General features: G+C 38.0%; 5 protein-coding genes across 5 annotated transcripts; 1 reads left to right on the forward strand and 4 right to left on the reverse strand.

Moving 5' to 3' along the window:
* Positions 1-5,316: 5,316 nt before the first annotated feature.
* On the forward strand, positions 5,317-9,841 carry LOC113771971 (pectinesterase QRT1-like). The gene is made up of 6 exons (XM_027316514.1): positions 5,317-5,418; positions 8,207-8,433; positions 8,770-8,965; positions 9,089-9,292; positions 9,386-9,621; positions 9,691-9,841. Exons 1-6 carry the CDS (start codon positions 5,317-5,319, stop codon positions 9,839-9,841), a joined length of 1,116 nt encoding a protein of 371 aa, XP_027172315.1.
* Positions 9,842-10,141: 300 nt separating this feature from the next.
* LOC113770746 lies at positions 10,142-14,938 on the reverse strand. Its single transcript, XM_027315316.1, has 6 exons — positions 13,836-14,938; positions 12,941-13,005; positions 12,743-12,865; positions 11,729-12,463; positions 11,115-11,331; positions 10,142-10,982 (listed from the first exon to the last, which is right to left on the reverse strand). The coding sequence occupies exons 1-6, from the start codon at positions 14,128-14,130 to the stop codon at positions 10,489-10,491; spliced, it is 1,929 nt and encodes a 642-aa protein (XP_027171117.1). The 5' UTR covers positions 14,131-14,938; the 3' UTR covers positions 10,142-10,488.
* A 2,308-nt stretch (positions 14,939-17,246) lies between these two features.
* LOC113770702 lies at positions 17,247-18,589 on the reverse strand. The gene is made up of 3 exons (XM_027315252.1): positions 18,292-18,589; positions 18,097-18,218; positions 17,247-17,623 (listed from the first exon to the last, which is right to left on the reverse strand). The coding sequence occupies exons 1-3, from the start codon at positions 18,587-18,589 to the stop codon at positions 17,480-17,482; spliced, it is 564 nt and encodes a 187-aa protein (XP_027171053.1). The 3' UTR covers positions 17,247-17,479.
* A 226-nt stretch (positions 18,590-18,815) lies between these two features.
* On the reverse strand, positions 18,816-20,563 carry LOC113770703 (DNA-dependent metalloprotease WSS1-like). The gene is made up of 3 exons (XM_027315254.1): positions 20,479-20,563; positions 19,551-19,718; positions 18,816-19,128 (listed from the first exon to the last, which is right to left on the reverse strand). The coding sequence occupies exons 1-3, from the start codon at positions 20,505-20,507 to the stop codon at positions 18,873-18,875; spliced, it is 453 nt and encodes a 150-aa protein (XP_027171055.1). The 5' UTR covers positions 20,508-20,563; the 3' UTR covers positions 18,816-18,872.
* A 102-nt stretch (positions 20,564-20,665) lies between these two features.
* On the reverse strand, positions 20,666-23,057 carry LOC113770701 (zinc transporter 11-like). Its single transcript, XM_027315251.1, has 3 exons — positions 22,365-23,057; positions 21,572-21,630; positions 20,666-21,474 (listed from the first exon to the last, which is right to left on the reverse strand). The coding sequence occupies exons 1-3, from the start codon at positions 22,858-22,860 to the stop codon at positions 20,956-20,958; spliced, it is 1,074 nt and encodes a 357-aa protein (XP_027171052.1). The 5' UTR covers positions 22,861-23,057; the 3' UTR covers positions 20,666-20,955.
* Positions 23,058-24,566: the final 1,509 nt, after the last annotated feature.

Raw genomic sequence — 24,566 nt, forward strand, 5'->3', positions numbered from 1 at the left:
GATCCAAGAAGTGCTATATGGTTGTAAGTACAATTGAAAATTTTGATATTCAATATGGTCTTGATTTGAAAAATAAAGGGGGAGTTTGTTTTTGATTGATGCCAAAAGGGGGAGTATGATTTATTGAAATTTCTTTGTATGTTGGCACTTTCTAAGGGGGAGCTTTATTTGAACTTATTTGATAAAAGAAATCTTCATTTTGTTTGTTAATCATCAAAACCAAGGATTGTTAGATCATGTCGTATTAACTCCCAAGGACCCTATAAAGAAAGGGTACCAAATGAAATTTCTCATATTTAGGCACATCATGATGATTTGATCCAAGAAGTGCTATATGGTTGTAAGTACAATTGAAAATTTTGATATTCAATATGGTCTTGATTTGAAAAATAAAGGGAGAGTTTGTTTTTGATTGATGCCAAAAGGGGGAGTAGGATTTATTGAAATTTCTTTGTATGTTGGCACTTTCTAAGGGGGAGCTTTATTTGAACTTATTTGATAAAAGAAATCTTCATTTTGTTTGTCATCATCAAAAAGGGGGAGATTGTTGACCTTGGTCGATCAATCCTTGGTTTTGATGATTAACAAACCAAAATGTAGATTTGGGCTAATGTTTTTATGTGAGTAATTTGTTAGAACAGATTCTTGTGGCATAAAAGAAGAAGCAAAAACAGGGCACTCATGTCGGACGCTATCGGACGTCCGAAAGAATGAAGAACATCAAGAAGGAAACTCTGTCGGACGCTCGTGAGGAAGCATCGGACGTCCGGAAGGATCGGACGCACGCCTCGGACGCACATCGATCGCATCGGACGTCCGAGAAATTTCGCAAAGATTTGATGACTCTCTGCCTACGTTCGGACGCAGGGTTCGGACGTCCGACAGGTGGTTTGGACGCAGGGTTCGGACGTCCGACAGGAGGTCTCGGACGTCCGACAGGCCAACGGCTAGTTTTGACAGCATTTAATATTTGACCGTTGGAGAGCCTTTTGAAGCCATTTCTCACCTTCTATAAACACCCCAAAGCACAAGAAGAAAAAGGACTTTTGCCAACACAAAATACAAGCTTACAAGTGAGATTTTTGAGTAGAAAGATTCTTTGTTGGTTGTATAAGGGGTTGGGAAAGTTGGGTTGTGAGGTTGCTCAAGTGAAAACCTTGGTGAAGGTGAACCTATCACTTGGAGTGGTAAAACCTTGGTGAAGGTTGCCTCATTTGTATAAAATAGTTCTTAATTGGGTGAGTGATCTTTCAAGTGTAGGTTGTTGAGGGTTAACTAGAATTGTTGTAAAACTCCTTGGCTCAACCAAAGAGTATTTGGGGTGAGGAAGGAGTGAACCTTCACTTGTACATCTTGGTTAGCATCGCCATCAATTGAAGAGGCTATTGGATTGATATTTGGTTTGCATTTCTTATCTTTTCTCTTTAATTAAGTTTTCTTTATTGTGCTTAAATTTGATATATCTTTGTGCATCATTGTGAAATTGTTTGTACTCATTGGGTTGCACCGGGCATTACAATTGGTATCAGAGCTTGGTCTCTTTTGATCAAGCTTAACCGCTTAGAGTAAAGATCATGGCAACCATAAAAGTTTCTTTTTTAGAAGGGCAATCTATTGATAGACCACCTATGTTTAATGGTTCTCATTTTAGCATGTGGAAACAAAGAATAATGATTTTCTTACAATCCGTTTATATTGAATTATGGTATGTGGTAGAAGATGGTCCTTATGAAGCTAGAATAGTTGACTCCACCACCAATTTGAGTAGATTAAAGACTAGACAAGAATTGAATGAAAAAGACAAGAGATACCTTTCTTTAAATGCCAAGGCCATGTGTATATTGTACAATGCATTAGATGTAAATGAATCTAGCAGGATTAAAGGTTGTAAATCAGCTAAAGATATTTGGGATAAATTGTGTGTATTTCATGAAGGTAACCAAGATATTAAAGAACAAAAGAAATCTTTGCTTGTTTCTCAATATGAATTTTTCAAAATGCATCCTCTTGAAAATGTTGATAAGATGTGTAGTAGATTTTGTGACATTATTGAAGATCTTAAATTGCTTGGAAAAGAATATTCTTTGGGTGAGAAAAATAGAAAGATTTTGAATGCCTTGCCAAAAGAATGGGAAAACAAAATAAATGCTATAGAAGAGGCAAAGGATTTAAATTCTATGTCCATTGAATCTCTTGTGGATACCCTAACCTCTTATGAATTAAAGCTGAAATTCAAAGTGCAAGAGGAAGAAAATGCAAGAATGTATAAGAGAGGCGTAGCTTTTAAAGCATCTCAAGTGGGGGATAACCCATCCTTCATGGGTAATGAATTCATGGAAGTGGACAATGATACAACTCCTCACATCAAAAGTTCCAAGAAGACCTTCAACAAGAGATGCTCAAGAGGAGATTGCAAAATTACATGGGATGAATGCAATTCAAAAAGAAAAAAAAGAAGAGTTGGCCCAAATGGCACTAATGGCCGTTGGAGAAGATGAGGTAAGTTCTTATCACTCTTCTTGTGATGAAGATAATGAAGATGATGATGTGAAAATTCTTATGATTAAAATGCATAAAAGTTTGAGAAAATCTTATGCTAAAAATAAAGATTTGAAAACAAAAATAAATGATTTGTTGGAAGAAAACTCCAAACTGTTTCAAGAAAACAAATGTTTGAGAATGGAAAATGATGATTTAAAAAATCAAAAAAGTGTTTTTGATTGCAAAAATAATTTGAAAAGGAAGTTAGAAGAGAAAACAAAGTTTTATGAAAAAATGTTGGAGGAACAAAATGTGTTAAAGAAAAGAATTAATGACTTGAACGAGTTTCTCCAAAATGAAAAACAAAAGTTTTCTCAAACAAAAGAAAGCAAATCTTTTCAAGGCACAAATAAGTTTGCTATGATAAGAAGTAAGAAAATTAGTTGCATTAAATCCACCTATGTGCAAAATACTTCTATCATGTGTAACTTTTGTTGCAAATTTGGACATATGCAAAATGATTGCTATGTAAAGAAAAATATGAGAAAAGGCATGAAATTCATGTGGATTGCTAGATCATGTCGTATTAACTCCCAAGGACCCTATAAAGAAAGGGTACCAAATGAAATTTCTCATATTTAGGCACATCATGATGATTTGATCCAAGAAGTGCTATATGGTTGTAAGTACAATTGAAAATTTTGATATTCAATATGGTCTTGATTTGAAAAATAAAGGGGGAGTTTGTTTTTGATTGATGCCAAAAGGGGGAGTATGATTTATTGAAATTTCTTTGTATGTTGGCACTTTCTAAGGGGGAGCTTTATTTGAACTTATTTGATAAAAGAAATCTTCATTTTGTTTGTTAATCATCAAAACCAAGGATTGTTAGATCATGTCGTATTAACTCCCAAGGACCCTATAAAGAAAGGGTACCAAATGAAATTTCTCATATTTAGGCACATCATGATGATTTGATCCAAGAAGTGCTATATGGTTGTAAGTACAATTGAAAATTTTGATATTCAATATGGTCTTGATTTGAAAAATAAAGGGAGAGTTTGTTTTTGATTGATGCCAAAAGGGGGAGTAGGATTTATTGAAATTTCTTTGTATGTTGGCACTTTCTAAGGGGGAGCTTTATTTGAACTTATTTGATAAAAGAAATCTTCATTTTGTTTGTCATCATCAAAAAGGGGGAGATTGTTGACCTTGGTCGATCAATCCTTGGTTTTGATGATTAACAAACCAAAATGTAGATTTGGGCTAATGTTTTTATGTGAGTAATTTGTTAGAACAGATTCTTGTGGCATAAAAGAAGAAGCAAAAACAGGGCACTCATGTCGGACGCTATCGGACGTCCGAAAGAATGAAGAACATCAAGAAGGAAACTCTGTCGGACGCTCGTGAGGAAGCATCGGACGTCCGGAAGGATCGGACGCACGCCTCGGACGCACATCGATCGCATCGGACGTCCGAGAAATTTCGCAAAGATTTGATGACTCTCTGCCTACGTTCGGACGCAGGGTTCGGACGTCCGACAGGTGGTTTGGACGCAGGGTTCGGACGTCCGACAGGAGGTCTCGGACGTCCGACAGGCCAACGGCTAGTTTTGACAGCATTTAATATTTGACCGTTGGAGAGCCTTTTGAAGCCATTTCTCACCTTCTATAAACACCCCAAAGCACAAGAAGAAAAAGGACTTTTGCCAACACAAAATACAAGCTTACAAGTGAGATTTTTGAGTAGAAAGATTCTTTGTTGGTTGTATAAGGGGTTGGGAAAGTTGGGTTGTGAGGTTGCTCAAGTGAAAACCTTGGTGAAGGTGAACCTATCACTTGGAGTGGTAAAACCTTGGTGAAGGTTGCCTCATTTGTATAAAATAGTTCTTAATTGGGTGAGTGATCTTTCAAGTGTAGGTTGTTGAGGGTTAACTAGAATTGTTGTAAAACTCCTTGGCTCAACCAAAGAGTATTTGGGGTGAGGAAGGAGTGAACCTTCACTTGTACATCTTGGTTAGCATCGCCATCAATTGAAGAGGCTATTGGATTGATATTTGGTTTGCATTTCTTATCTTTTCTCTTTAATTAAGTTTTCTTTATTGTGCTTAAATTTGATATATCTTTGTGCATCATTGTGAAATTGTTTGTACTCATTGGGTTGCACCGGGCATTACAGTATTCTTCCACCCTGCCAGATTGTCTTAGTTTGTTGAATTCCTCTACCACATCTCTCCCAGTCCTACGGTCAAACCTCTTATACAACAATTCTTCAAACCTTATCCATGTCAGTCATGGTTTTTCCAACTTAACCCCCTGGAACCAGTTATCTGCCTTTCCTTCCAAATACATTTCTATAACCTCTACTTTTTTATCCTCGTGATTTTGGTAATTTGTGCAGTACTTATTGCATTTCCTAATCCACTCTCTTGGATTCTCGCCACTGAACATAGGTAAATCAATTTTAGGAGGATTTGGTACAAGGATCTTACTTGTTTCCTTCCTGCCAGTCCTGGTGTTGTCCGAACCAATCTGTAGCCTCTGATTGAGTGGAGGAGTTGGTAGGAGAGGAGCTTGCTCACTCCTTTGCCTGTCATCATCTGGAACAGCTCTGTCTTTGCCGATTACTGCTCGCATGAAGGCGCCAAACTCCTGCTTTACTTCAGCTACCAAGTTCTCCACCTTCCTACTGTTTTCTTCCAATCCTGTACGGAGTTCCATCTGCATTTGCTGTTGTTGTACCTGCGAGGCCTGCAGACCTTCCATTACTTCCTGAAGCCTGATTTCTTGTTTCTTGATTTGTTCCTCCAAGGTCTTGAATCTGGTACTCTCGGCCATGGATCACGATCTCGTTCCAAGGATTCAGCTAGCTCTGATACCACTTGTCAGGCCTCTGGATCCATTGTCATCCTCAGATCTTGAATTGATTCTGAATCTGGTGAAATCGTGAAATTTTGGAGTTGGAAAGGGGCGAAAGAGAAAGGGAGAGAATTGAGAGAGAGTAGGAATAGAGAGAGAAAGTATTGGGAAGAGGGAAATTCTGTTATAAACTTCTGATGCCTTTTTCCGCCAATCAAAGCAGTACAAATAGGATGAAGTAACCGACAATCAAATTTGCTAACTAATTCTGTTATGCGCTACACGACGTCGTGCTAATGAGTTGGAGGACCCTCCACGACGTCGTTCTACCTATTGCTGGTTCTACTACATTTAAGTGGAACGACATCGTTCAGTTATTGAAGCTACTACTAACATTTAAAAGGAACGACATCGTTGCGCATTGGGGCAAAATCAATTTGTCTAATTTGTCTAATTTGGGAAATCAATTGTTGTGTCCTGACAACCCCAACTTTAGGCCCAAGTTTAGCCCAACCCCAACTTTTGGTACTTTTAAGTTTTACTCCTCTAGAGATGTTTCTTTCTAGTTCAATGTTTGTTTGAGAGAGATCAAGCACACCAACAAATTAATCTTTTTTTCCTTTGGACAAATGATATATACTAAAGTCAAGTAATTCTAAAATGTGGGTTGTGGTTTTGTTGACGAATTTCTATTGGCATGAGATTCTCGTATATGACTTGAGCCCACGGCCTCTTGATATTAAGCCAACGCCGTGGCTGATGAGAAAGGAAAGGGCAGCTTTACTTCGGCGCAAGCTGCAATTCATAAGGTTCAATCACATGATGAGCCAAAATAAAGTCGGAATCATTCTTCTAGGAATCTTCGTATTGGTTCTTAGTTGATTATTAAGTTTAAAGGTGATTCAAAGTTATTCTGGTGCAATCGTAGAGATCAATATGATATCAAAGAAGAATGATGTTTACGTTCGATCAGTGTGATCATAGATCAATAAGATCTTTTCAAAAATTTGGATGAATCGTACAAATGATGTTTTAGTATGCCAAAGAAGAAGTCTATACTATTAGAGAGAAGAGAGAAGTGAAATATTAATGGATAAGAATAACGATCATAACTTTCTAAGCGTAGAATGCAGTTTTGATATCCAAACTTTATATCTTTTAGCGATTTTGGTAGTCAAATTTTGGACAAAAATAAATCTAATATCAAATGTTATAATATTTAAGCAAATCAAATTCTTATTGCAAAAAATCACGTGCTATCACATTTCTAGTAATGAAATCGAAAAGAAATTCTACGTTTATATCTAATTGAAGAATCTTCAATTATTGCTTCTACCTCTTCATGTGAAATTAATTTTTGTTAATTTTTTCTTTCGATCTCATGGTTGAATCCATAAAATGTTGGATTAAAAATAATGGTCTCAAAGTTTTGCTCTTTTTTTTTTTATTTTTTTTTGGGTGCCTTTTTATCAAAGGGTACGAGGAGGAGAAGAGAGGGGAAGAGATGGGAGCTTTGAGTTTATATGATTAGCTCAATTGGGTATTTCTCGTGTTAATTCATTTTGTTTTTAAATGAGTCACCCATGTTTTATTATTCCTTAAATCGGCAACTAGGTTAATAGCTTATTTTCCAATTCTTTCATAATTTTGTTACAATTTTATTGTTGGGCATGAAACAACGCATGACCTTTTCCATAGAAATTTGAAAAAATTCATCAAATGTGCTCAAATATTATAACATTGAGTATCGAATTTATTTTTGTCCAAAGTTCGGGTACCAGAATCGCTGAAGAGTCAAACTTTGAATACCAAAACTACATTTTATTCATTAAGTAACTGAACGATTGAATCGTCTTGTTAAGCTTTGTAAGATTTTGGTCGATTTAAGTTGTTTTAATCAGGTTTAGTAGACCAAAAAAAAAAATTTCAAGTAATAAGTGAGGCCTAGTTTTCTTTAATACTCCATACAACCACCACCCCAAAAAACCAAAAAAGGAAAGAAAAAGAAAATGAGAGAATTTGAAAAATAATATTCAGTAATACTTCAACTAAAACCTATATAATCTCCTTCATTCCCACCCACAAACGTGATTTTGAAATTTCTTACTTTGTTCCCAAAGATGAAACAAAAAATACAGCGAGTAGTAGTGTAAAAATTTTGGCCCAACAGCACCAAATATTAGGTAATTCTGATGTACATACATTACATACATGCCCTCTCCCTCTCAGATTAAATTTCAAAATCCGACTTCATCTCCCAGTACCCAATGGCGAATGCACCTGAAATCAAAGACAAGTGGTCCTAGACGTGGTTTAAAACATCAGAGTCGAAGAGCTGTTCCAGTTCCACTTCCACCTCTTAGCTAAAGAAACCATAACTGTCCACCACCTCTTGAAGTTCCATAACTACTCTTCAACAAATCTCCTTTTCTCCACTCTACAGCCAAATATCTTAAATTAAAAACTGAACCCAATGGTTTTTAACGTACGTTGGTCCTTTAGGTAGCACAAATGCATAATTGTGCTCAACGCATTTAATACTTAATGACCTCAACAGTCCTCATTTCTCTCCATAGACTAAACGCACACCATCTTTGTATTAAACTTCTACTTCTTCACATGACGTATATATTGTATGTAGTACACAGTTTCCTTCCCAGGACGCTCCCACATTTATGGCCTTCTTCCCTTGATCACAAGTTTTTTCGGGGTTGCAAAGCTCTGCTTTCTTTACTCGTCAAATTAACCACCAAGATATTATTCTTTTTGTTGTGAAGATGATGAATTTGAGTTGCTTTAGTACTTGCGCGACTTTGGTTTTATTAGTTCTTTTGTTTTGGGGTGACGTTCCAAAAGGTCCTTCTAAGGTTTACGCTGTGGAAGAGTTTGAGAAGCACTATATTGAGTGGGATGACTTGACAGTGGCTGATGAGAGTGATCAAGGGTTAGACTTGGATCAAAGAAAACCTAGCAAAGTTATTGTGGTTGATAAAAATGGCGGAGGAGATTCAGTTACAGTTCAGGGTGCTGTTGATCTTGTTCCCGAACACAATCAGTTGAGACATAAAATTTACATTCTTCCAGGAATATACAGGTTCCTCTTAACATGGTGATGCATCATTTATTTGTGCAGAATTCATGCTTGTTTCCGTAATTATGTGTGTTTTTCAGCACGTTTTACTTTTTCTTGATATCTTCCCTCCCCTTGGAAGGTTGAAGCGCAGATTTTCTTTCCAGCAAGAGTCATTGCATTTTCCCCAAGTATATTTGCATGCAACGACAAGAAAATAGGACGTGGGTTGTAGCTAGCGTTCAAGGAAGTTATTGACATAGTTAGTGGGCTAGCCATTTTCGGTTTGTTTTGTTAATTAACTTGTTATATATTTTGTGCATGCATGGACCTCGGTGCCTGGTTAAAATTGCTGGACAGAGAAAAGGTGCGTGTGCCAAAATCCAAACCGTACGTTTCTTTCATTGGAGAGGAAGGTCGAGCACCTGAAACCGTTATTACTTGGCACGACAAAGCATCTGATAAAGACGCAGATGGTAATGAAATAGGGACCTTTGGAACGGCTTCCGTTACTGTGGAATCCGATTACTTTGGTGCAAGAGAGGTCACATTCGAGGTACTAATAATTAGTTGTCTCTGCTGCAAAATCTCTCAGTTAAATACGAGGTTGAGAGTTAATTCTGGGACAGACTGATTAATTTCTTAGTACCTCTCCTCCTCCATGGATTTATTATTGCAGAATTCGGTGGTCGCAATTCCTGGAACCAACAATATGCAAGCTGTGGCATTGAGATTAAAAGGTGATAAAGCGTGGCTGTATAGAGTTAGGATTTTAGGGACACAGGATACGCTGCTGGATGAATCTGGGTTACATTTCTATGAAGAGTGTTTCATTCAAGGCTCCGTAGACTTCATATTTGGCAATGCCAAGTCCCTTTATCGGGTATTTTCTTCTAAAAACCCCCCTTCTTTTTTTTTCCTTTCCGTATTTTAATCGTGTAGCGGGCTATCAATATCATGGGTTGGAGTTGTACAGGACTGTATCCTTCACTCTGTAGCAAACGGATCCGGAGCAATAGCAGCAAATCATAGAGACACACCTAATCAGGATTCTGGGTTCTCTTTTGTCCACTGTCAAATCAAAGGGACTGGCAGAATCCTCCTGGGCAGAGCCTGGGGAAATTACTCCAAAGTAGCCTACTCTTTCTGCGATTTTGATGACATAATCGCTCCTGAAGGGTGGAGTGATTGGAACAGCACAGCCAAGGAAAGGTATAGGAAGGTTCTTGCAGTTTCTCTTATTGTTACTGCTCAAAAGTTTAATTGGCTACTCTGGCGTAGGACCGTGGAATTTGGAGAATTCCGTTGCAGAGGCAAGGGGGCCGGCAGGAGAAATCGGGTGGCGTGGTCTAAATCTTTCAGTTTCTATGAAGCGCTGCCCTTCTTAACCACCCAATTCATCCATGCTTATCAATGGCTGCTACGGCGATGAAGAGAGTTCATGTTTTGCAATCATGAAGAGAGTTCTATTAACTGTGTCTTAATTAGACGGTACAGAATGCAGCACCAGCAATCAACTGCCTTTACATTATTGTTATAAACGAGTTCACTAGTTGTGTCTCATATGTAGTGACTAATTTTATCACCTTCTAGGTCAGTTGTAGCATCGTTTTGGAAAACATTGCCTATCGTATACCATATGGTTCCAAATGTTTCCACTTTTCAGTCCAAGAACGAAGGCGAATGCAAGTGGGTTAGGCCTTGCGGCATGAAGACATCACAACTGACATGATATATGGTACTATATATAACCATTTGAATTTGAACGTTACAATGGGATTAAATACAAGTGATAAGCAAGAACACATAACAACAAAGACTACGAAGAGTAGCCAACAGAGGAAGAGGTGGTCCAAACCCATATCACCAGACTTGTGTTCCCTATCCATCATATACTGGTGTTCCCATACCACCAAAGCTTTTCCCTTGCTACAGCCTCCCGAATCCTCCCCGTCAAAGCAACCGTCAAAAGCAACGCAATTTCCTAGTCCTATCTATTTACATCTAACCTAGTACTTTTAACAATCATCACCGCATCCAACAGTTAATACAACTGTTAAAAGACATTCTGACAGCATCTTACTCAGCCGCTTCCGCTCTTTCAGCTTCACATTGCCGCCCACCAGTCCCAATTTCTGCTAACTTGTCTTCATGGCTTCCCTCATTGTCATCATCACTATTCTGTGAATTGGCCATAACAGAACTGTTATCAGCAAGGTGAGATTCCGCATTGTCCCTTACATCACTGTCATCAACTTGTTTACCACAATGTTCCCTATCTTCACAATCAAACACTTGCTGCTGATCGCTATCGGCACACGCACCATTCGGGGTCTCATGGACAACGTCAAGTTTGATGTCAGTTGGAGCCTTAAGGCATGAAACAGGAGACCCATCAGATTTGACCTCCTTGGTAATGGCTGATGAAACAGAATGCTTACTATCTAAACTAATAGCTGCAGATATGATTGAGAGAATATCAGGGTTTCCCTCAACATCCATCCACTGATCTCCCACCCAGTCTCTTGATATTCTTAGCTTCTTTTTGTCTATATTCAAAACCAAGTTTTCACCTGATATAAAACACAAGGTAGGATTAGAAAAGTGGTTACTGGGGTCCAGATAATGTGGCAAGATCATGCAATAAAGTGAAAAAAAAAATAGTTCAGCTGATGTCTTCAACAAAAATAATAAATAACACTTACTAGGAATATAAACTTGATAACTGCCTTTGCCAGAGTTGTAATTTCCAGTGACTACTCCCTCCCACCAGCCGTCACTCCACCAGGCATCAACAGGAGCTCCAACCTTGAAGACATCATCCATTTGATTAGAAGTGACAGCAGGCCTAATAGTTGGTCGGCCTGGGTATCTCATTCCAAATTTATCAGGAGTTGCCAGTCTAAATGCCGGGATCCATTCCTACCAGGTGCAAGAAAACGTCAACTCACATCTTTCAAATTAAATCTAATTTAAAAATTTCCGCCGTCAAGGCACGAAGGAAAAGTTAGCGTGAATAATGAGAATACTTTGTGATACCAATTGGAAGAATCTAAAACCTTTATAGAGCTAAAACTTTCCTTGCAAGGAATCAGTTAATTAGTGTTTAACTTGACATTTCTTTCATCAGGAATATTTATGGCCATAAACACCTAGCCCATTGTACCCTCAAAAGGTTAACAAGGATATCTTTGATATTATTTAGTAACATTTCTGACATGACAACTATTACTCACGAAGTCACAAGGATCTTTGCTATATATTTAAAATTGCATCTTAGCAATAAAAAAATAAATAAATAAAAGAAAACATTAAGTACCTCAAGATATCCACAGCCATCTTCATCCTCAATGTCATCATATTGGATTCTCATCTGTCTTCTTGAGATCTCCAATACAGTGCACCTGAACCAGCAGCCCCTGATGCCACTATCTTGGCACAAAAATTCAATCTTATCATTGACATTAAACATTGAAGTCTGCCAAAATTGACCTTCAACATGTTTTTGCAAGTTCGGTCCCCCATTTAGCAGACCATACTTCAATTTATGAGAGGAAAATTTGTTTGTCACATGTTGAGGTTCTCTACCTCTCTTCGTCCTTTTAACACCCACTTTTACCTCATCCCCAGAGCTAAATTCTTCATCTTCAAAGAAATCACGGCTAAAGCATGAGAAAATTGGTTGATTAAAATATCCACCCAATTTACTTAGCTTGAATGGTTTGACTCGATTGCTCTTGAATTGTCTAAAACAAAAATGTGCTCGAGCAAACACATCATTTGGGAAAACAGCTATGCACTTCTCATAATGTTCACGAGTCAAAACTATTGCAGGACCATCAACACACTCCGCACTGATAACTTGAGCATAAGGTGTAATAAATACTTCTTTAGGATGCGGGTTCCGTACAGAAACAACACCCCTTACTTCTCGATTATGGTGAAACCATCTCACTTTTACCTTTTTGTGGCCCTTTCTGTCTTCATACATATCTTCCAAATATGCAAGATACCTGTTCTCCTTTTCAGCCATGACATATACAAATGATTGAACCTGAAAATTAGACTGCACATCAGTCTAGGCAAAATATTGAAATCCAAATGACGCATCAAAACAACATAGAAAGAAATATATATTAACAACTCAAGGAAAACATAAGGAGCATGCAGTTGATTTCCCCAGGTATTGGATGTCCCAAGCCTTCAGACTCATCATACTCAGCGGTTACATTAAATAATTAAAATCTTTAAGGGGAAAAGGAAGTCCACATCTTATGCAAATGCTACTGAGAAAACCTCATGTCAAGTCTTTAGGACGTCTCAGTACGCTCACCGCTATAGTAACCCCATTTCTGCAAAATGCTGGGAAGTGCTTAAGTTGTTTACCACATGCCCATGCTTCATCAGACCAAACTATATCCGAGGGATTTCCTCTTAAATTCCTAGCAAGACGGCCCTGAAATGAAAGAGCACCTGCATTAAGTTTCACTTCTAGTTCAGACTGCATAAGAAAGAAGAGGAAAACCAGTACCTTAGGTTCTCGAATTTGTGGCTGTCTAATGTTGACGGCAAAAATTGGATCATCTTTTGGTGATCCTGTAAAGAAGAAGGGCAATCTTCAATTGAAGGAACTAAACAATCTATAAATGTCAAAGCCAATATACTCGCACCAAACCATTATGGCTACTGGTCTTGAATAAAGGTAAAAATGTAATATGACAGAATCAGTGAAGGAATATGCAAAATATCATACAAACCTCTACCTTGCACGAGAATTTAATCCACAAAAACATTGCCATGAATTCAATGTTCAATTTCAAAAAACTGAGAAAAAATTGTCTCTAATGTCCAGAAATATCACGAATGAAATTAAAAGCCTTCAGCAAAGGCTTATCCGGGCGGTAAACCCCCATGTCTAAAAATAACCTGCCAACCCCCCGGCCCACCAAGAAGAAAAAGAAAAATCAAATAGCCAGGTAAGTATCCATACTTACAAATATAACTTAGTTAATCAAGATTAATTTCTCAATGATGGCTCACAAATCCTCAACAGGGTAAACAAGGTCATATCCTTCCAAAATCAAAACTTCTAAGTATCGAAGCATGCTTATCAAACAAACAAGTGTTAACGCGTACCCATGAACGCTTGCACAGGGCACCACGATTGTGAAAACTCAAATGCAAATAGAAAAGCGATGAGAAGGGAGGCAAAGTGGAAGACACAAAGCTTCAGAGCTATAAAACAGGGAGAAGCCAACAACAATTTCTCTAATTTTTATCAAACCTTCAAAAAGTATCAGAATATGCAGTTTAGAAGAGAGTTCCACAATTGAATCAATATCGGACTTGCTAAATCAAAGATATGGGCAATCGCACAACACACAGCTGGAAAACAGCTAGCACTACAAATGACGGCAAAAACATACTTGAGCAATCGCTTTGTCTATGCTGTTTTGAAAGCATAGATGTGAGCCAATTTACGACCTCTCTCCTTGATCTCCATCTGAAGCCAGCATGGACAGAATTCTCAGCCCCATAAGCATTCAAAAACTCCTCAGAAACAACATAGAACATGTGCCTAACACTTCTCTCAGTACCCACAACAGCAAGAATGGATTCCCCTGATGAATCCTTCAAGAAATAGTGAACCACCCGGTTACCCCTCTCTTTTGAAACAAATTGTTCTTTCCACTCTACAAAACACTGATCACTTGCAGCCATAATTCAAATAATACTAAACCTAACCTAGGGAGCTAAACGAACCGTCGAAGTCCTAAAAAACCCCAAATTTGCAAAACTTAAGCTGCCCTACAAAAGAAATCTGTCAAAGGGTGTTGACCAAAGCAAACTAGCCGTCCACAAAAGCTAAAGCTGCAATCTTTGCAAGAACTCAAGGACAAAAGGTTACAATCTTGCCGATTGAGTGCTCAAACTAAGTTCACTCAAAAGGGCTTTTCCGAAATTCCAGCCGAAAGTCAAAGAAACTCAAAGCAGACAAAAAAGCCGGGTATTTGGGGCAAAACTGAGGACGACCCACAAAAGCCCATGGCTCAAAAGATCTGAACGAACGGCAGAAACCTAAGTAAGATAACAGTTGAAAACGCCACCTAACTTTTCATTTCTCCTACCTAAGTAAAAAAAAAAAAAAAAAATCATCAACAAAATGAAGTAAGCGTCAGGGTTAACAACAATAGGGACAGAGCTAAGAAGAAATTAGCAAATCCAAATGGTTTCGGAGTTGAATAGACAAAAGAATAGTATGCCCCAGTTGAACGTGGAAAAAAAAATAATAAAAAAAAAGAACCAGTTTTTGTTCCCTGGCTTTCAGAAGCTGAACATTGAAAAGCTAGCTAGGGAAGAAAGAGAAAAGGAGGAGGAGGAAGCGTTGAGGAGAAACACCGGAGAGAAAATGGGGTTCAATGGGAAAAGAAAGCATAGTGGGAGGGAAGGCAGGGGAAGGGAGAGTTGCAGAGTCGTCAAGGGAAGCTGAAAGTGGAAACTGGAAACCCTTCGGGATTTTTTTTTTTTTTTTTTTTGGAATTGGGCAAGAGGGAGTGGGGATGGGTTGGGGACTCGTAGCCGGTAGCCGGTGGAATGATCAAATGAGGTAACAGTAAACTATGATCATAATGAATGATGGGTAAATCTATCATGTGATTCGCTTAGATGCTTTGAGCAAACAGTGGGACCTCCTACTTCATCTTGATCAGCTTGATCTTGATCCTACGGTTATTCTGTAAATTCTACTTTCTCACGGACGCCGTAATTCTCATTCGTAGGCATGGCAACGGTTTCAGAATTGTCGGTTCTGATTTTTTAAAGAGGTAGAATCAGAACCGTATCATATAAGATGGTTTTGGTTCTGATTCTTTAAAAAGGTAGAATCAGAACTACATAGTTATAATTTTGGTTCCTTATGGTTCTAGTTCTTGTTTTCGATTCTATATAGTTGTATATAATTTTATTTAATTCCTCATCCTTACCAATTTTAATACGAATATAACAATATATTTAAAATTTCAAATAAAATGTAAAAAAATAAATACAAAATAAAGATCATATTTTAATTTTATTATTATTCTACAAAGTAAGAAGTAATAAATAGATAATATAAATTTTATGAAAAGTATATTACATTGTCAAATTAAAAAATACATTACACTATCAAATGGTTGTCATGTGTTAACTTTCTTGAGTTGGACAATCATCAATGTTGAAGATTCCATTTGAAGAAATATTGCAAAAAATATTTTTTTGCTTGCTTGATTTTGAAGATGAGCTACTACCATCAAAACTTGTCATTTGATAGCAAATAAGTAAAAAAAAAATTTGTAAGTAATAATTTAATACTTACAAATTATAATGATAGATATTAGATGAATAGAAAGAATTAAATAATTAATAAAATATATAGAAAGTCCATAAAATTTAAACTTTCTTAAAACCTATTAAACACAACTTTTTTTTTTTTGAATTATCTCACTACTTATATTAATTATTTTTAACGGTTCTGGAACCAGCGGTTCTGGTTCTGGTTCTATTTTTTAGAGAACCAGAACCGGAACCTTTATCCAAGGTTCTACCACGGTTCTGGTTCCATGATTTTAGTTCCGATTTTGGTCCGATTTCAAACGATCCGGTTCCGGTTCAGTTCCCGGTTCCAAATGAAACCATGGCCATGCCTAATTCGTAGGTCTCTAATTTTAATTTTCTCCAGCACGGCGGATGGCTCGTGTCTTCAGCCCATTCTTCCCCCTGAAATTTCTACTCTCAATGGTCAATGCTACCTTAGTCTCCCTTTTCTTTTTTTTTTTAAGGATGCAACCGTTAAAACCTCATCCATTTTTGGGTCGGGTGTAAATGCTAACCAAAAAAGGTCGTGTGATTTCTAGTAATTTCGATTGTTGAAAAAAATTAAATGCTAACCAAAAACAGGGCATTGGCTGTTGTCGCAGAGTATTTCCGGAATGGTTCTTAATTCTTGTACAGTTGTGAGAGCTGGTTTAATGCTCCCCTCGACTCGACAGTTACTTTTTTGGGCAGAAATCTGGAAAAGTCAAGTAAATGCCCTGTTTGAGCACAAGATTTTGCCTTTATTAAATTAGGGACTTTTCAAAAAAAGTTATTGGATTTACATGACGAACAGCATCAACGCTATTATCCTTTTTTCCAAAAAGATAAAAAAAAAATAAATTATCAATTTCAATACATGTGCTGTTGAAAGTAACTTCTGTAACACAACAACAGTGACATCCACCGAGAACTCTGCGGTAATTTTGGGTTTCGGTCGGCTAGAAGCAGTATATCATTGGGTCCACAAGGGTCTGGAGGGCCGATCCAAAATGTACTAACCCACCTAGAAACAGACCAAAGACCTACTCATGGTGGTCCAAAGTTCAACAGATCATTTTGATCTTCGCCTATGTATGGGCCAGGCTTTTTTGGGCCCCGCGGCCAAGTGAAACCGAAATGAAAGGTCGCGAAGCTAGCAGCAGTACTAGTTTCTTTATGCACAGCAGCGTTATTCCCTGTGCTTCGGGAAGACAAGGCAGGACGGTCGTCAAAAGGACCGTCCCTGAACAGTGCACGGTCAAAATTTAATTGTACGATCCAAATTATTTTTTGTACCTCGTTTTTTATAACGTTTGTGGAATCTACAAAAATTTGTTTTAAAGTTACATGTTGTGCAAATAAAGTTACGCCGTGTGCAAACAAAGTTATGCCGTGTGTAAAGTGCACAAAATCACTAGGAACGGGGGTTGCACCTAGGTCCGTGCTTCGGCTGCAAGTGCTATTCCATTTTCATGTGCTTCCAATAGCAGCATGCTATCAGCAAGAAAGAAAATCATCTTAGCATAGCACCAGATAAATGTACAACGTGCCATTTACATAATTTCATCCAAATGCTTCATCAATCAGTTTCTCTTGTGATGCCTGACTGCTTTCCAAATCGCCTTTCAACTACTAATCCAACAGATGTTACCAAGAAAATGGCCTCCACAAACATAGAATTTCAGCTGCTCCAGTTCAAGGACTTTGTGCTAGCTTAGCCACAGGGGGGCACACGAGACTATCTCCACTCTCCACATGCTTCACATCTTTCCATCTTTACAACATTATCCAGAGTACAGAATTTGCATGACCAGAACTTCCGTTTTCCATCAACGTCTTTGGGTTTTCCGGAGCTGCAAAGCTCACACATCAGCGCTGTTTGCTGCAATAGTCAGATTGGAAGGAACAACATCATGTCAAATCCATGGAAGGATTGGAAAATAGAGAAACCATCAGATAATCCAAGTTGTCATAAAATTAGAGCAATTGGCTTGATTTGTTATAAAAAGGCAAAACTTTATTCAATTGTCAATGCCTGAAAACCAACAAATCATGGCAACATAAGAGACAACTCATTCATTCGGTAGTTCGAAGCACAGCAACTAAACTGCTTATAAGAAGTTTTCGTTCATGGCGATGGAGAAGAAAGTAGTGACCAAAAGTTAATTCGACCGATCTGGCCAGTGATTATAAGTTTTACCACAAAATTTTAGGATATGCAAGCGCACTAGTTTCTATCAAGACACTAAACCAACTTAACCAGGAAGAGAAGTCGCGAAATGGACAGCATGGCATAATACTTCAATTACAACAGCCAAAGGAGAAGTTGAAATTTGGAAAACCTTGAGCACTTACAGGATTCAACAAGGTACACGTCCCACACTCCCACATGGAACCCCTAGTTGGATTGCTTCCACAAACAGATCTAGGAGCAGTCTTGCTCGATAAATCCTCTCTACTTGACTCAAAATCAGCATCTGAGCAGGTGGATTATTTCATTATCAAATATTAGTACATGATAATAAATCATAGACTCAGTGATTGAGGTACCTGTAGTTAGGTCCAAAAACTTGGACTTTGAATGACCATTATTAGACAGAGATGATGATGCTATACCATTTAATCCACGCCTTCTTTTCCGAGATATCACATTCAAAATCTGACCATCAAAACTACCAAAATCCCTTGGATTTTTTGAACTGTGCACTATATTCAAGGAATATTGATTGTTGTTTTCTTCTGCATTTTCAGATGCATCATAAGATTCAGAGCCACACCAGATATTATCTCTATATCTCCTCTCTGCAGCCATTGCAGCTGCTTGCGTAGGAGTAAGTGCCGCCATCATAGAACTATGCGCCACCTATGCGTTTGGGTCCAGATGGCAGTAAGGGATGCACTCTCGTTTCTGCAGCAGCCAAAACAGTCTGGCGGAGAAATGAAAGAGGGGGTTGAGGTTTGATACCTCCCAACGGCCTTCCTGTCCCACTTATCCCCTTTCTGATAAGGTCCTCGCATTCCTATGCATATAACAATTGAATGACGAAATACGAGATTATACAAGATAAAGGGCATACACGTTAATGCAAAATTTGGATAAAAACAGAAGGTTTTTTAAAAAAGCAATCTTTTTATTGGAGCAAGTAAAATATACTTCTTTGGTTCAACATCTTATCAAAATAAAAGCAGACGCAGGGAACCCTAAGTTCATCCCAGAGCCTGTAGAAGCCAGCATCGTGAGGGCCATGAACATTGTGGCAGAGCTCGTGAAGCATTGTATCAAGAACTTCATCATAAGGGAAAAACTCCTCATCACTGTAATAACTCCTAAGCCTCAACTTTACATGCTGGCCTCCTCCTATGTTCAACCCCAGAAGGTTTTGTTGACTGCAAAACCAATCCACTCATTCAGAATTCCATCAATTCAGAAAAGAAAATGCAGATGAAACATCGACCCACCTTATGCAAACCAGAAATTAGTCTACGAAGAACTTTAACAAGAAAAAAGAGAAAAGCCAATCCAGTGTGGTTCGTCAGCCGGTGAGTAACCAGTCACATACGGTCATGCCAACAATAAGGGAACAAAGAAGCCCATTTCAAAACTCCTAAAAAAGTTCAAAAATTTCCAACCTTTCCCAGTTTCTGGGTTTTTCAATCTAATGAAAGAGAAATTCTATCCCATACAAAAAAATTAATCCTTTCTACTATATTTCAACAGATTAAACAGGCAATAAAGTGATTACACAAAATTGTAAAAGCCAACCAAAAAAAAAAAGAGAGATAAAAGAATAAAACAATTTATTTAGTACCAGAATTCGGAGAGGAGCTTGACCTTCCAGTTATGTTTTTGCATAATTGGTTGAACTTGCGCTGCGATCTTTTGTAGAAATTTCCTGGCTTCTTCTTGTTTAGGCTTTGTCTTCATAACTCTAATTTCCCATACTTTGTTCCCATCCGCCGAATTCATGATCTGATATCTAATGGTAATGGAAACAGATAAACCGGAATTAGAGATACTTTATGCTTGCACTCTATCGATTGATTCCACGAGAACGAACACACGGAGAAAAAATTACAACACTGCACTAATTGGAAAATTTGATGGACGCTCAGAGTCGGAGACTGAGTTGGCGCCGGGGCGGGTATTCAAAATGTTCAAATAGAGGGTGTAGGAGTTGACTCGAGTGGTGGGTCGAACTGCTGTTTTATATGGGTCGAAGCCCTTTTTTTTTTTTTTTTTCCCTTCAAAGGAGGTCGAAGCCTAATCCAAGCTATATGAATTTTTTAGGGAAATTCTGCCATCCTTGGTACCATATACCCATGATTCTAATCTTATAAACTCTTATACCATAAGAGTTTATAAATGATTTTAAGAATTTGTATCTCTTTTTATACATTCAACGGTGAATTGATACTCATAGCATGACATTCTAAAATAAATTGATACTCATTAGTATGGCATCCTAAAAGTATTGTAGAATTCTCAAAAATTTTAAGGCTCAAGCCCAAAATATACAATGGAAAAATGTGTTTATATTATTATTATTATTCTTAAGAATTTGTTGAATTTGAAGAGGGTTGAATTAAATAGTAAGAGAAAAAAGATTGCAAATAGAAGATCGTAATTCAAAACCTCCCCTTGACAAAAGATAAAAAAATAAAAATAAAAATTTTGCATGATTTGGGGACTGCTTCTAAAATTCCAATTAGACAAGTTAATTCTTGATTCTCGAACACCTTTGGCGGAACAATTGGAGTTTGGACATTCTGCAACGTGTTAGAGATCAAAGCAAATTTGTCGAGTGAATGGAGTCGATCAACGTTTCAACTATTGATGATCCATTTGTACTAAAATCCAACTCAACCACACAAGGAAATCTTGATACCAAATTTACCTCCTGCAAGAAAAGCAAATCAAAATGGCTTAGTTCTGCAGCTGCTCAGACGCAAATTTTATTCTCTCTGCAAATCTCAGGCATGCAGATGATATACACTACTGCCGGTATGGATGCCCCTTAAAAAAATAGAAAAAGAGGGCGCCTTTAAATTTTGTTCTATGAGCTATCAAAACCAGTCTAAAATTTGCTTAATCACTCGACAAAAGCTAGACGTGATTTTCTTTATAAGAAATTAAACTCTATCTGCAATATACTCTGACGTACCCCCCCCCCCCCCCCAACCCCAAAACAAACACACAGCAGACTCAATATGAGCTCAAGTGTCCCAAATCATCACAACAGCGATGACTCCAACACCTAATAAGACGGCAAAAAATTTGTGATAAGGCATGTCTACTTCCTGAGGATTGTAACCCTTGGAGAGCAGATGGTTGATGGACACATATATGAACACCCCACAAGCAAGACCCATGGATATCGCATATGTCCAGTCTGCAACAGCACCTTCGGTTGTAGCATCTATTATAATTCCAATGGCAACACCTATAGGGCTGGAAATTGCAAATGCAAAAGCATAGGCAGCACAAGATAAGAGAGGGCGGTTTGGGATCATCCTGAGGAGAGCTATTCCCATTGCAATCGCTGCAAAGATCTTGTGCAGACATACGGTCCAAAGAGCTTTCCAAGCATCAGCTTTGGTCTCTGCAACTCCAATAGCGATGCCCTCAAACACGGAATGGAAACACAAGGCAACGATCAACAAGATGCTATCCCCAAGAGAAGCAGCAGTTACAAGTGGTGCCTTACTGAAGTGGTGATCTGAAGGGCCATGGACCTGTTAACAACGAGTTGTTCAATTGATCTGAGAAGTAAGATATTTTCTTCAAAAGTTAACTAGACCAGAGAGCTAAAGCACTGGAAGAAAGACCAACCTGAACCTCAGGTTGAGAAGCTCCCCCGTTGCCACTTCCTTTTCCACTGTGAGCAACCCCTGCAACACCCATACAAACTTGGACTATCAATCACCTTTTAAACGCAAAACATAGCATGAATCCCACTCAATTGGAACTTAAAAATATCAAGTTAACATGCTCTGACCTAGCTCTTTTGTTTTTTAACCATCTCTTCAGACATAGCTACATCTGTTTTACATGGTAACCGTGCAAGCTTTGCAGCATCAGATAATCCAATCTGTAAACTCAGTTTCATAATTTCTTACAGCAGACTCTCCATTGGAATCAGAAAAGTTCCTCTTTATGTCAAATAAAACCAAAAGATTCCTCTGAGCGGAGCAGTCTAAACCTCTAAACTCATGCTACCGCTCGAAGGGCCTTACAAGTTACCAAATCAATTGCATCACGACGACAAGATTCTATCTCTATTGTTTTCCTCAACTTCTTGGCAGCCAAAGACAAGCTATAACACAGACAAATTAATTCCAAAGCACTAAACTTCAAGAACATATTCAGGATGAAAACTTTTTAGTAGCCATTCTTCCAAGTTGGTATAATTTGATTCACAAATGTCTCGTCTCCACTCAACTTCTAGGCTTCTAGCAACTAAACAAGTAATCGTCAAGCTCTGAATCAACATACATAAAACACGTGGCAACCATACACAGCTTACTCAATATCAAACCAAACCAACTTGCCGGAATTTGTCAGAATCTAACTCTGTGCAAATACAAATTGAGCATTTAAAAAAACACTTAGATATAAATCCAACCTTGATGATGATGAAGATGATCAGCACCACCGGTTGAAGAAGAACCGTCATTACCCTGCTGCTTCCCATATATATAGAAAATGAAGCAATCAGCCAACATGGTCAACAAGTATCCAGCACTCGCCAGCATGAATGCAAAAGGGTATTCTTTATGAGTCAGATCCTCAAAAGTCTCATTAGAATCGCTCAAGAAATGCATCAAGGCAGTCCCCAGGAAAACCCCACCGGCGAACTGCGTCCCCAGCACTATAAACGCCTCATTCCACTTGAAGAAATACGGCGACATCCCCCCAGCAAAAGTCCCAACAAACACTAGAATCAAGCACCATATCTTCACCAGAATCAGTGAACGCGCTCTAAGATTGGGTTTTTCTGAAGATGGGTCGGACCCGGAGTCTGCAGAATCATCATCGCCGTCGTGAGCGCCGCCGTGCGCCGTGGCGGAGACGACTAAGAAGAGGAGAATAAGGGCGAGGATTATATGGGGTCTGGCCATGGAAAACTGGGAGCATCTTTTGACGGGGTTAGATTTGGAGAATATATATGGAAAATTTGGTTTTGGTACTAACCGTCTGGAAAAACTGTTGTAGTACAGAAATTAGGACAAGATTTATCATCGCTTTGGGTTTATCGTAGAAGACGACAGGAGTACAACGTACAGCGTACGATCACCGAAACACGTTTATGGATTTGATGGTTAAGCTGAGAACTTGGAAAGTAGACAGCTTTCTTTCTTTTAATTTGGCGCGTGATTTCCATTAATTCCTCTTGTGGATATTGGAAATCACCCGGAATGCAATCCAATTGCTGTATTTCCTGCTAAAATACTTGAATGATTTATTTGAGATAATTACCTTAACATTTTTTGTGATGTAATGTACGTAAAATAAAAAGATAATTGAAAAGATAAAAAGGTGATTGAAATTTATAATCAAATTATTTTATCTCAAATTCGCTCAATTCTCATTCAAAGAAAATATTTCTATTTAAAGTACCAGCATATCTCAGAGAATATCAGTTCATTTATTTCCTTTTGTTTCCCCTTATTCTTTATAATTACCCTTTCATGCATTGGTTAAAATTCAAAAAATAAATTTTTGTGGTTTGAATTCCAAATGTTGGTACGTAGAAATACAAACAAATTCTTAATATGTAATGGTGCAAAGCATTCCAATTCTCTTTCGAAGCATTTTTTTTTTTTTTTGGTAAAAGCAACAAAAAGGTTAGCAATGTTCTGCGCAACAAAAAGGTTGCCACTATTCTATTTCATTCTTCCGTGAAATGAAACGAGGAAGCTATTGCTTTGTAGACAATTAATGCAAGTGTGTACTACTAATTCCTTTAACTTTACTTCGCTAAATTTTGTTTAATTGTGAGCAAATGTGGTGAGTACAATGGGAACAAAATGTAAACTCGAGTTGCACAACGTTTAATAGTTCTCTACGAAGTAAAAGAAAAAACCCAAATCCACACATTTCACTTCATTTTTTTCCCTTCTCTCAAAGTCGAATTCCCCTGAAAAATTAATTAGTGAAGTAGGCCTACAAATAGAAGACAAAAGATGGAAAAAGAAAAAGAAACAAAAAAATGGAATATTACTGATCCAAAGAAAAGCTAGAACATGAAGCTCAACCTGCGTTTAGACTTGAGAAGCATTCTATCTTTTGCCCTTTTGCCTTTGGAACCAGAAATTAGTGTGCGGTAAAACATTACATCAAAGCCCAGCAACCGACGAGCTATGTGGGCAACCTACGACCCAAGAAGAACAAGTCAGTCATTTTCTTTTGAGAAGACGATCACGATCATTTTAATGCCGTGATGCCTCCACCGTTCGCTGGCAATGTCCGTTTCAACTTTGGAACAAAGATAGCTTTTTATTATTCCCTCCCAAACATTTTGACTACCTTAAAGTTCCCTTTCTCCTCCTTTACCAAACCATTACGTGGTTTAAAAAAAAAAAAAATTTCCCCCCTTCTTTATGCATAGAGAACGATCTAGGCGATACAATTGCAGTCAGAAGCCGTCCAAACAACATCTCAGTTATCTACGTTTGCAGATAGAACCGAATATATACCCAAAAAGGATAGGTTAATGCCGTAACCGTTGCTGTGATGCATCCTCCAGATCTTTTCTTCTCCTTTGTTGTGTAAATAAGGAAATACTAACATTGCAATAAAGATGCATTCTCCGGATTAATGAAAT

This window comes from Coffea eugenioides, chromosome 5, assembly GCF_003713205.1.
Source record: "Coffea eugenioides isolate CCC68of chromosome 5, Ceug_1.0, whole genome shotgun sequence".
Classification (NCBI taxonomy): domain Eukaryota; kingdom Viridiplantae; phylum Streptophyta; class Magnoliopsida; order Gentianales; family Rubiaceae; genus Coffea; species Coffea eugenioides.